The following is a 12,675-nucleotide window of genomic DNA, read 5'->3' as shown; positions in this document are numbered from 1 at the left end:
GCATGTGGGCAAATAGCATGAATAACTTATGTTTAATTATAATTTTGTTCTGCAGGATGCAGTACTACAGGAAAGTGTGTGTGTGTGTGTGTGTGCATGATCATAGTTCTATTTAATTGCTCTTCAGTCAAGCTTACATATACTCTGCTGTGCCCTGCATATTTTACCCACTACATGGTTTTTATTGTTTTTGAGAGAGTTCTGGATATAAATGTTATGTATATTCCTATAAATGAAATGAAGTGCATTAATTCAAATAACATTGAGGTTCAGGCTTTTACAAATGTCTTTTAAACTACTCAAATCATGTGTGATCAGTTAGCACAAAACGGCTATTAAGTAGAGCATGACCTGAAAACTAATGACTCTCTCTCCCTGGTCCTCCTCCTCTCCCAGGACCCAGACAAGTTCCAGTTTGGGAAAACCAAGATCTTCTTCCGTGCAGGCCAAGTGGCATATCTGGAGAAGCTGCGTGCTGACAAGTTCCGTTCTGCTTGCATCAAAATTCAAAAGACAGTGCGAGGCTGGCTGCAGAGGGTCCGGTACCGCAAGATCCGCAAGTCCGCCATCACCCTGCAGAGATACGGGCGGGGTTACTTGGCTCGCAGGTGAGAGTAGTGGGTAACAACCAGGTTTGTCGCTTCCTGGCCTGCAGAGATACTTGTGCGTTAAGTTACGCAGTGCTGTATTTCTGTCTTGGCAGACTCTTTTGTGAGTAAAGTAGAGTGGTATTGTTTACTTATAACAAAGATTACCCAGTATTTAAGGCATTTACTTTGTATTTTGACTAACATTTTAACTGTGACATGTCATGATGACAGATGGATTTTATTTCTGCATTTAAGATGTGCTTAATGCATATTAGTAGTGTCTGTTCACAGCTTTTTCTTTTCTGTCTCTATTTCAATTTGTCATCCTACTCTCTCCCTCTTTTCCTCCCTCTCACTCTCCATATGTGTCTTCCTCTCTTTTGCTCTTTTTTTCTCTCCCGTCTCACTTTCTTACTCTCTTAATCTCACAGATTGGCGGAGCAGCTCCGTCTCACTCGTGCTGCCATCATATGTCAGAAGCAGTACCGCATGGTCAGAGATCGTAAGGCCTATCTAAGGGTCCGGCAGGCTGTGGTAACAATCCAGGCCTTCACTCGGGGCATGTACACACGCAGGATATACCAGGAGGTACTGTCAAGATTTTGCTTTTTTCCCCTCCCTCATGTCTCTCTCATGACAATAATCAGCAGTGAAAAAGAAGGAAGGTACCTTGTAACCCAGATTTACCTCAGAGCAAGTGAAATTGATGTTGTTTATTAAAGAAATACTTCACTGGTTCTCACAAATGGCAGGGAATATTTTCAGAAATCACTGCTGTCTGTGTCACTGTCCATTTTGGAAATGAGGCACGCAAGCATTAGATTGAAACACATAATAAACTTCTCGTGATTGATTAGGATCAGGAATACTTCCCACTGATCTCCAAGGGGAAATTCAATTGCCAGCAGCAACTTGTCATCTGAATAAGCAGATTAAACTGTAGCAAAACTGTAGCATTGACTCTTTCATTGACTTTCCTGATCTTCCTTCTGCACCTGGTACATTGTTCATATCCTTTGCATGAACTGAATTGGAAATGGCCAGCAGGTCATTCCCTGTCTTGACTGTGTTTCTTCTCTGGCCAGTTCCTGCTCCATCACAAGGCCATGATCATCCAGAAGACAGTCCGGGGCTGGATGGAGCGCAAGAAGTTCCGACGGGCCCGAAATGCAGCCATTGTGATCCAGTGCGCGTATCGGCGTCTGCAGGCCAAACGGCAGCTCAAGCAGCTGAAGATCGAGGCACGGTCTGCCGAGCACCTGAAGAAACTGAACATTGGCATGGAGAACAAGATCGTCCAACTGCAGAGAAAGATGGATGATCAGGTACAGTCTTCGGCCTCTTAACTGTATCAGTGTTTATATCAATATGATGAATTGAGGCTGACACCAATACTGACTATAGTGCTGAATCAGATTTTCTTTTCATCTTTCTTTTCTTTGTTGTGCCATATCTGTAGATTTATGTGTTCTATAATTATGCATAATATGTGCCATGACACAATGAGAATTTTTAATTTTTCAGCTAGTTTGATGATTAATCAGCTAAAGTTGTTTGCCGCTAAATCTCCAGGTTCAAGCCCAGTTAGCAAATTGATTTAGGTATGTGTCAGGGCTAAAGGTGTGTGAGTGGCAGGAAATAAAACTTGTAATGTAATTACCACTGGGACCTACATTCTGTTAAATTGCGAAAGCTAAAACTGTCAAGCTAAAGGTAGATTCACTATTAACAAGCATCAAACTTGTAAGAAGTTTCTTGTGAGAAGTAATCAATAAGTCATCAGAAAAGCATGACTAGGTACCTAGCCATTTACTCAGATTTGGTATTAAGTGATGAATAGGGTTGCGTTGCCACCTCATCTAGCTAGCTATGTCACTAACTTGGTAGGTAGGTAGAGTCTGTTAATTTACAGACTAATCAAAGAAACAATGAAAATTGACAGTTTTTTATGGATTGCTTGTCATGTGTGCCTTACTTGCATATTACCAACCTTTTTGGCATAGCTGATTGAGGAGTGAATTTGTACCTTTACTGTGCTTAGTTGATGTGAAATTTAAATGTTACATTTATTTTTCACAGAACAAGGAGTATAAGAGTCAGAATGAGCAGCTGTCAGCTGCCAACACCACTTTAGGCGCAGAGGTGAACAAGCTGCAGAAAGAGCTCGATCAGCTTCGCAGTCGCCAGGGCGACGGCAGTCAGCTGAACTCCCTGCAGGAGGAGCTGGAGAGGCTAAGGGTGGAGCTGCAGGAGGCACACACCCTGAGAAAGAGGCTTGAAGAGGAGCACAGCAATGAGAAGGAGGACCTGGAGCAGGTGAGATGACGTGTTATCATAAGGCCGAGAACGTACAATTCCTGACATAATGGCAAGACTTTTTGCATGTGTCCATTCCATCCCATGTACTTGACCCTGGCACATTGTTTGGAGAGGGTTTCATGTATGGGTTTTTCTGGGTTTAAAATGGCAAACATTCCTGCCCAAGTTGACAGTCAGTCTGGATCTTGAGGATTAGAGAGGCATATTTGCCCCAAAATGCATTTGAAGATCTCATCTGTATAGCAATGATATACAGAGGATGCAAAATCATAAAATAGGAGCACAAGGGTAAATGTACATAATAAATGTGCAGTGTAATCCCATAGCTACTGCAGGAGTTTTGGTTCAGATCTGCTCAAGTATCACTGAAGCAGTTTTGATCACAAGGGGGCGCTGGACATTTTTGAAGTTGCTTGGTTGGAGGTTTCACATTTCAGAGTTTCAGATTTGATTTTAGTCCTTGGTATGATGAGGAGGTGGAAGTCATTCTGATCTCAGAGGCCCTTCCATGTGTTTATTATTATAGGATGTGACAACATGCACCATGAGGTACAGCTCAGGACAGTTGCTGATTCATATGATTAAAAGTTGTGGTTGTTGTTTTCTACTGTTTTGATGTTTTATTCAAATTGCCACAAACTCTGAGTGCCAAATAGTGTTGCTTCTCTGAGAGCATCTGTTGGGATGAATAAAACATTTTTGTCTGGATCCCATCAGAGAAGCAGAGCCACTCTTCTCAGACTCCAAGAAACTGTAAAAGAAGCCGCTAGCAACACCTCCCCTTGTTCAGAATGCTAAACACCTGAGTCTTCAGGGAACTCCCTGGAAGTTTTACAACACTGCACAGACATGAAATGGATTTGCTTTGTCACCAGGTTCTCACCAAACTCAAAACCCCACCCTTACATGATTAAGTTGATTTTAATTTACTTTAAAATTATTTATTTTGTATTTAATGTATTGGTAGCATTGTTTTATTTGTTGAATCTGATTACCATCCAGCCAAGAATCTAGCCTGGCCATTGATGTGTGAATTAGGAGGGGATGGTTGCTGTTTCTCACACAAAGGGGGTAGATATTCAACACCCCTCTCCCCCTCACCCCACCCCTCTGCCCAGGGCTGTACCTCCATACAGAGGAGGTAGACTGGCCCTGACAGAAATCTGAGCTTGCACAGTTGGATGTAGATAACAGACTCCTCTTTGCCCCAGTGAAACAGGTTCACACAGAGAAGTCATGGATATCTGCAGACAGACACCTATAACAGCTGCATAGCTGAACATATTTGGGTTGTGTGTGTGCTGTTAAGGTATCCAAAATTCAGTTTGTCTCATTTGGGGGTTTACTAAAGGTTTTCTCAGCAGCTGTCTTGAATTTGGAGGGCCTTATATGCCTGAACTCAAACTGATAATTGCTGTGTTTTATGTGTTCCTTTCCTGCTCAGAGGGTTGAGGAGCTGGAGAAAGAGAACTCTTTGCTGAAAGAGGAGAAGGAGGAGATGAACCAGAGGATCCTCAACCAGTCAAGAAGCACGGAAGGTGAGCGTTTCATTCCTCGGTTCTAGTTTTGGAGATGCCTCCCATCATCCGCATGCATCTGTATTGTTCCCAACTTGATCAAGTGAATATGGCCTAGGTTACCCCCAAGGGCAGGTATCATGTCGTTTTCACACACAAGAAGGGTTTGTCTGCAGAAGCAGGCCATGTGAGGTTGGAAGAGCATTAGGTTTCAGTGGAGCTGAGTGTAGAGGAATGGGAGAGTACAGCTCTCAGGTGGTTCTGTGAGGACAGCCTTTGTTTCCCACAGCTCCACACAGGGAAATTAGTGAGTATACCTGTTGGATCGAACTCTCAAACCATTTGGGCTTGCCTCAAGAGGATTTTGCTTCAGATTTGCATTATTACATTTGTTCAGTGCCATAATGGTCCAGTGTTCACTGTTTATTTTAGTGTTCCTGGAATGTTGGATGTTTCTCTGGAAAAATCCCTTTTCCAATACATCTTGGTGTTCTTATTAGTAATCCTATAGGGTATATTGTTTGTTTCTTCTGGGATTAGAGCTCAGATTTAGAGAGGATTTGTTTGTTATGCATCAATATGCATTTTAAGAGAAAAATCAGTCACCCACATGACACAGTGAGAGCAGACATTCGGCTGCAGCTTATGTTTGCTGTTCCTTGTTATTTCCTCTGATCCCCCTGTCATGACACCCCTGAGCCTAAGGCTGCACACTCAGCATTTACAAAGAGTGATGTTTCTCCTCCCATGTGGAGAAAAATGGCCATTATCTGTCCTTTCTTATGATGACAACTGTGAGTAGGTAATGAGAATGAACCACTGCCAAAATAGCCGCCCTCTACAGCCTGCTGGGAATCACAGGTGCTGTCAGGGGTCCCAAGCTACGCCTACCTGAAGAGAGTTAGTGAGGAATAAAGCACATTACAAACAGATCGAGCCCAGAACAGGCTACAGCCAGGCCTGGATCCTGTACTGATCCATGACACAACGGGGACCCTGTCGCTGAGTGGCAGTGTGCAACAGAACCAGGAGAGCTCTTAGGCATGAGAGTGTCATCAGTCATCAAGTCTCAAACAGAGCAAAGGAATGCTTGAAAATATTAAAAAGTGAATTAAAGACATTAATATTACTGTGGCACAGTGCTGCTCTGGTCCTTATTGTATTGGTATAATTTAGTTAAGCCCCCCGCCCCCACCTCAGTAATAGTGGGTAGAGATTTTCTCGCAGTGAGAGGAAGAGATACTGCTAGGACACTGCACATTACAGCATATAAAAGTAATATACTGCATGGATGCAAATAACATTTCAGCAAGTCATTAGGGGGTTGGTTTCCCATAGTAAATCTGAAGTAACCTTGTAAATCTGTGTTAATGCTGAGTCATATACAATCCCTACAGACTGTAGGATCCGGAGCAGCAGCACTGAAGCTGACACACTGAGTGTGATGAAACTGCCAGGAATAAGTGAAGATGGGGATGTCAGAGTGATAAGACAAAGTTAAAGCTTGTGTTCTCTTCTGAAAGATCATAAGCACCATGCTGTAATCATTAGCATTCTTGTTTGTGGTGCATTAATAAAGGAATGGTGTTTGGTGAGGGCTCAGTTACTGAACGTCTTGCCTGATATTGTGTCTGTGTCCATTCCCCAGACCAAGAGAGCAGTGAAAAGGAGGCACATCTGCAGGTGGAGCTTGACGAGGAGAGACAACGCTACCAGAACCTGGTGAAGGAGTTCTCCAGACTGGAGCAGAGATATGACAACTTGCAGGAGGAGGTTTCCCTGGCCAAGGTGAGAGACATGAGGACGGGGGGGGAGAGAGATGATGGAGATGAAAAGGGAACTTGGAATAATACAGATATGAAGGTCTATGGAAGAAGGAGGTGAAGGAGAAACGAAATGCTTATGGGGTCTGGAGGGAAGTAAAGGAGGCAGGCAAGGAAGAGGGAGGAGAGGGGAATGGAAAGGGAAAAAGGGTGGAGTTGCATCTGCCTCTTTTCAGGTGGTTGAACTAATTCTGAAAGCACATCTCTGCCTTTTTAGTACTGATAGCCATCAACTAGTTATTATGAACTAATTTATATTTCAGTTAACCTGAGAGATGATTTCTGTGCATATGATAGCCCTTCACTGCCTTTGTAGTAGTTGTAAACTTGAAGAGTACATTCTTATTTGCTCTTTGTATTATGCACTTTAATTGCTTAAGCTCTGTAAGTTACCTGGATAAAGGACACCTGTCTCTCTCTTTATGTTAGTTCCAGCCTGGCCACAGGAGAAACCCCTCAAACCAGAGCAGCCTGGAGTCGGACTCCAACTACCCCTCCATCTCCACATCTGAGGTCGGCGACACTGAGGACTCCATCCAGCAAGTGGAGGTGAGTCCAACCCCAGCTGATCTTTTTTGATCTCATCCTACCCTCAGTGTCTCTGATCTCCAGTTTCAGTGAACCAATGCCCAATGTCCACTGAACTTGTTGAACATAACCACCACAGTACACATTGATTTCAGGTGATATCACTGTACTGTTCTACTCTGAAATCATATTTTGAAGTCAAAAGACAGGGCTTCACCAGTGGTATGGGTGTAAACCTCTGGCTTAATAACAACATTGATACTTAAACAATGACATGACAGAAAAGTAAAATATGTAAACATTAGTTCAGTAAATGCCATTGAAATAAGACTCTGTGACAAGATAACCAGAATTGTTGCAAGTTCTCTGGTTTCATCCAAAGTGCTTCGCTAATATGAAAAAACAACTGAAACAAACTAAAATAAGGGGTACAGATCCATTTTCATATGCAACATCAATACAGCTGGATTGTTGCTTTTGTATCAATGTGCCAGTACACATCGGTGCATCGTTACACCCCTAACAGGTGGTATGTTCTGCTCCTATTCCCCAATCTTGCTGGAGGGTTTCCCCTTGTGAGAGATCTCATTCTTTGAATGTTTACGAATGGTGCTGACGGGCACTGTCCTGTGATCACAGGAGATGGGTCTGGAGAAGGCAGCGATGGACATTAGTTTGTTCATGAAGTTGCAGAAGCGTGTTAGGGAGCTGGAACAGGAGCGGAGGAGGCTGCAGACCAATTTGGACAAGATGGAGGAACTGGTCAAGCGCAAGGTGGGCATCCATCTGGCTGCTAGATTCTAACCGTTCCCAGTTCTTCAGTGCTCATTTGACCTTTCCTCATTTCTCTCTTCTCTTGGCCACTCTTGTTGTGTGTGTCATTTCTCAGAGTCCCACATTTCCTCCCTCCATCTGTCATCCCATTTTTCTGTGTTGAGCTCACTGTAACTCTGTATCAACTTTCTTGAGTGCCCATGCGTCTCTCTCTCTCACCCCTAAGCACTGCTTACTGTAATGAAATATCATGCCCACTTGTAATTATCCCCCAAGACCACTGTGCTTTTACCTTAGTTTTCCATGTCATGTATTCATGGTTTGCAAACATACCAATCCTAGTCACTGTTTCATCAAATGTTAATGTTGCTCTATAGCTACTCCAAGCTTTGACTGAGTTCTATTTTTCTGTCTAAAATTCATCACAATAAAAAATTCAGAAAGTGAAGGGCATCTTTAAAAATGAAAATTACTGGAATAAATGTATTGACGGCAAAGAAATTCCCCTTGGATGAAGGAGAGAGAAAGCTTCTAAATGTGGAGATAGTTAAGTATTAATATGCCCTGTTTTCATAATGCACACACTCTGGCTTCCAGAAAGTATAATACTTCTAAAGGCCACTGGGGGTGCACTGAGGTCTGTCTGGGGGTGCAATGCACCCCTAAGCACCTCCATAGTGCCAAGCCTGGTTAGATCAGGTTTTTTCTGTTGGCTTTGAGTTGTTGGTGAGATAAGAACATGTGAAAACATTTTTAGCTAGAATTACACGCAGAAGAGAAAGCAAATAGGAAAGTTTGTAATGCATTTGTTATTTTTAGAGATGTAGAGAATAACACTCCCACCTGCAAGCAACATTCAGCAGATGGAGGAAAATTTGCTTTCATGCTCATACAAAAACAATAATATGACTACAAAAACCATCTTTACAGTCTGTATAGTTGTTCAGTTAGCAGCTGATAAACAATTATCATTGTCATCTCTCCATCATACTTCGTACTTCTGTGGGTTGTTGTATTGTACACTACCCCCTCAGATATTTTTAGGGGGTTTGCTATAAATTCTTTTGTGAAATTCTGAAAATTTTGTCCTAAGAGGGGGAAAAAAAGAGTGTTCGCGGTTTTGAGGAAATGCTTTCACTGGTTCCAGCAGGTCATTATGTAGCCGGTGTATAAATGTGTATTTTGGAAGTATGTTTTAAAGTTTTTTGAGCTGTTTCATTTTTTTCCAAATGTGAAGACGGAGGCCATACAATGTCAACATCCATTGATGGCATACTATTTGGTTTATTAGGGACAAATGTTGACGCTGGTCAACTTCCAATGTGTTCCAGGAGGTGGTGCTGTACTGCTTGTGTCTCATGATTCTCAGGTAGTGTTGAGTGTGGAACTACCAGTGGAGATTTTAAATTCCATTATAGACATATTTCTGTTTGAAGGGGCTGAGTAACCAAATCTGCACTTCTCTTCTGTAGCATTGAACCATATTTAGTCGTGAAAATTTCATATTCATTTCATTAAAAATTTGTTTAGAACTTAATGTTGTACCCTGGAAACGAAACACAAACAAATCCAAATTCTCAAGTTCTTCTGGATCTTTGTGTTTACCATCTGTTGTTCTTATGTTTTCACCTTTCTTGTCTTTACCTGGTTCAGCGTTATTCATGGCAGAATTCATGTTGGAAGCCTACACTATAGTTCTGGTGGCTGTTAGTGAGTGTCCAATAGGGAATGCTTTCCAATCTACAGTGCTCTAAAAATGCATTTGCCTTTTTGGCTTCAGTGGTCTGTGGTTTATTGGTAATAATATTTCACACATTAATTATGCAGATGCTTTTTTCCCAGTGCAGCTTGTATGGTTTATTATGCTGTAAAATGGAATTGCCAGTACCATAATATGCAGTTTTTATGGTAATATATAACAATGACCCACAGTAAATAACAATGACAATACAATACATGTTGAAAAGTACATTAAATAACCCAAACAACTGTGGGAAAAGTAAATATACCAATATACCATGCAATACATTTTGGTATATGTAATGTAGCAGTCACATTAGTAATAATATAGGCTAACCTAATATATAGATTTGGAGAACTTCAAAGTGGCACAAACAACAGCAGGTTTAGAAAAATAATCAACACCTGTTAATTGTATTGTTTTAGTTGCTTTACTGTTCAAGATAAATTAACTTGATAAAGGATGTTGGTTGCAATATATGAATGTGTCAAGCCATTTTGCACAATATCTCAGATCATTTCTATACCTTCCTTAGTGTTAAAGCATGGGATAACAACCCTAAATGCATTTGATTATGCATGTGATCCTTTATTTAAAAGGGGGATGTGTGGTTTTTGTTGTCTGATTTGACAAAAATCCAAATTGGAAAACAAGCCATTTTCTAATTTTCCTAATTGTGATCCAGATCAATAGATGGACATTCACAGAACCACGTGTTGTGTGGCAATTCCAGGAATTGGTTATTGATACATATCTTAGATATGCTCTTCGTTATCAATGAAGGTCAGACTGTGTTTGCTGTGTTATCTTTCAGGGTGCTGAGAACAAAGGTTCCACGTCGGAGCAGGACTACAGTGCAGACTCTGCCTACAACAGTCTCAAGGTACAGATCTCACGGACAGTATGTCTGTGCTTGTGTTCTTTGATTTCTTTTGTACCCTGGCCTGCATGGTGCTGCTAGCCATCCTGCCGGTGAAGCTGTGGGTGAGTGGCATTGTGAAGGGGAAGCCACTCACTGTTGGGCCATGTCTTATTTTGGAGAAAGAGTGGTGGTGGTCCTCTATGGAACTCCACCGGTGCTGTGGGCAAGGGGAAATTTCAGTGAGGACAGTTGGCGATTGGTTCCTTGCAGACATGTACTGTTCACTGGGGAGGGGGGGGGGGGGGGGGGTTGCGGGCGGGGTCGAAGGGAGGGGGTGTCACTTTGTTTATATGTAGAGATGCTTACCAAAGTAAAGTGAAATCCAACTATGTCTACGCTTGGAAAATGGCGAGAAAATGCTGACAGATTCATAACACTTTTGCAAAGATATATTTTTTAGGTAGCTTTAGGTAAATGTAAAAAGAACAATAGGATATACATGTAATAAACATATCTGTCTTCTGCCAATACTAAAAATGAGTGCTTTGCTATCAACTGTGTCCTTCAGTATTAACTTAATCTTTTTGTCAGGCTGATGCAAACTGCATGACAATTTAATACAAGTCTCAGAAATTTGAATCCTTCTGTAGGCTCTGGTGTTCCTCAAGCTGGAGCCAGTACAATGTGTTTAATGTCTGTTTTATCTTGCCAGAATATGCTTTGATGAAAAGCGATTTCGTCACCTCAGCTTCAGTGATAAGTTATCACAGTACTTGTCAGTCATTAACTTGTGTCAAAGCTTGATGACTGACAGTGTGATTCCTTCAAGAGTTAATGGGCAGACATCAGTGCTTAGTGAGAAAAGACAGGGTAAAAGATATTGAAATGTATATCTGGATGGTGCTGACACAAGTGGTTCAAAACTTTCTGCCTTTGTTCATTAGCCAGCCATTTCAAATTCTTCTAGTCGATTTGAACATTATGACATCAATTTATTTATGTTTGCTGCAGTTTAACTTGGTTGTGATGTAGTAAATATGTTTCCCTATTCCTACCCTTTGCATTTTTCTAGTCCATGAGTTATTCTCTATTTGCAAAAATCCTTCAGTCAGCCAAGTGTCACACCTTAGGTATGAGCCATTCACATTTGAGGAAGTGGTTGATACTGTTCAAAAGACATCCGCATGGCAACTGGAAAAACCTTTTGAAACAGTCTGCTCAAAACTATGGAAACTCATAGCAAGAGGAGTTAGCTTGATGAATCCAGGACAGTCTTCTCTACAATGGATCTATTACTAAGTATTCTGTAAAGCTATTCTGGCCTCTCTAAAAGATACACTGTGTAATCTTTATGAATTACAAGAACTAGTATTGTAAATGTATGTGATAAATGATCAGGGTGTTGATGCCTTTGGTAAAATTCTAAATTTTGTTCAAAATTGACACAGAATATTTGAAGGGGAAATGTTGTGCGAGATACAGACACAATACTTTGATACTAATTGTTTGTTGTAGGGTCACAGAATGAAAAAGGGGCCATATATTTTACCTTGTTTAAAATCTTAATCTTACACAGCATTCTTGCATTAATTTCTTTGAGTATCTTTCTTACTTGTATTGTAAACCATTCATAGATCATATCTTTACAAAGACCACAAGGTTAAATCTGAGCCAGTGATCATGAAAAGTTCAATGTTCTAGCTGTTCTGCATGTATTGCTATATCTTTTTTTCCTCAAAGAATTGAGGGTTCTGTGCTTCATGTTTCATTTCTGTTGGGATTTCCTTTGTAAGTGTGATTGTAGGTTACATATGAGTTTGGCTGCCTTATGGTTGCCAGTAAGCACATTTTGAAGGACTTAATTACCTGTGGCAGAGACAAACACATCTAAGTGATCTCCCAGTTCTGCTTTGCGTTTTTCTCACTTCCCCCTGCTCTCATTTTTGCACAGAGGCAAGAGCTGGAGTCTGAGAACAAGAAGCTCAAGAATGACCTGAATGAGCTGAGGAAAGCGGTGGCAGACCATGCCTCTCAGAGCAGCACCAATGAGCTACAGGATAGTTACAACTTGCTGCTCAACCAGCTCAAGGCAGCCAATGAGGAGCTGGAAGTGCGTAAGGAGGAGGTCCTGATCCTTCGGACCCAGATTGTCAGCTCAGCCCAGCAGAAGGATACGGACAATCACATTGTAAGTCACCATGTCAGGATCACTAACAAACTGTTTCAAATGTCTCAAATGCTTACCAGTTCAGACTTGATTCATAGTTTAAATTTTTTTTCCTCATATTAGAATCTCCTGTAAAGAATATATAGTGTGACACTCAGATTTGGAGTTTAAATGTGTCAGATTTTAAGGATTTACTCAGGAGGGAACAGTGCCACCACAGGTTAGATACAGATACAGCAGATGTTGATTTTTAAAAGTTGAAATTGTAAAGCACCCAGCTCTAATTATACAGTGTGAATTTAATACTCTGCAAATCCAATTTTCATGCAATCTATTTGCTCCTGGCTCTGTTTG

At 41.3% G+C, this 12,675-nt stretch overlaps 1 protein-coding gene across 3 annotated transcripts in view; it reads left to right on the top strand.

Moving 5' to 3' along the window:
• Window positions 1-12,675, top strand: part of myo5b (myosin VB) — an 89,245-nt gene that overhangs the window by 65,508 nt on the left and 11,062 nt on the right. For all 3 annotated transcript variants that reach the window (XM_036528397.1, XM_036528398.1, XM_036528395.1), the window contains exons 19-28: window positions 397-608; window positions 1,022-1,178; window positions 1,676-1,915; window positions 2,670-2,906; window positions 4,354-4,447; window positions 6,075-6,214; window positions 6,679-6,798; window positions 7,417-7,551; window positions 10,107-10,175; window positions 12,106-12,342. In XM_036528397.1, the coding sequence (XP_036384290.1) occupies window positions 397-608; window positions 1,022-1,178; window positions 1,676-1,915; window positions 2,670-2,906; window positions 4,354-4,447; window positions 6,075-6,214; window positions 6,679-6,798; window positions 7,417-7,551; window positions 10,107-10,175; window positions 12,106-12,342 (1,641 nt within the window). The remainder of the gene's footprint in view (window positions 1-396; window positions 609-1,021; window positions 1,179-1,675; window positions 1,916-2,669; window positions 2,907-4,353; window positions 4,448-6,074; window positions 6,215-6,678; window positions 6,799-7,416; window positions 7,552-10,106; window positions 10,176-12,105; window positions 12,343-12,675) is intronic.

The sequence above is a fragment of the Megalops cyprinoides genome, chromosome 5 (assembly GCF_013368585.1).
Source record: "Megalops cyprinoides isolate fMegCyp1 chromosome 5, fMegCyp1.pri, whole genome shotgun sequence".
In the NCBI taxonomy this organism is placed as follows: domain Eukaryota; kingdom Metazoa; phylum Chordata; class Actinopteri; order Elopiformes; family Megalopidae; genus Megalops; species Megalops cyprinoides.
This window is presented reverse-complemented; position numbering and strand designations above follow the sequence as displayed.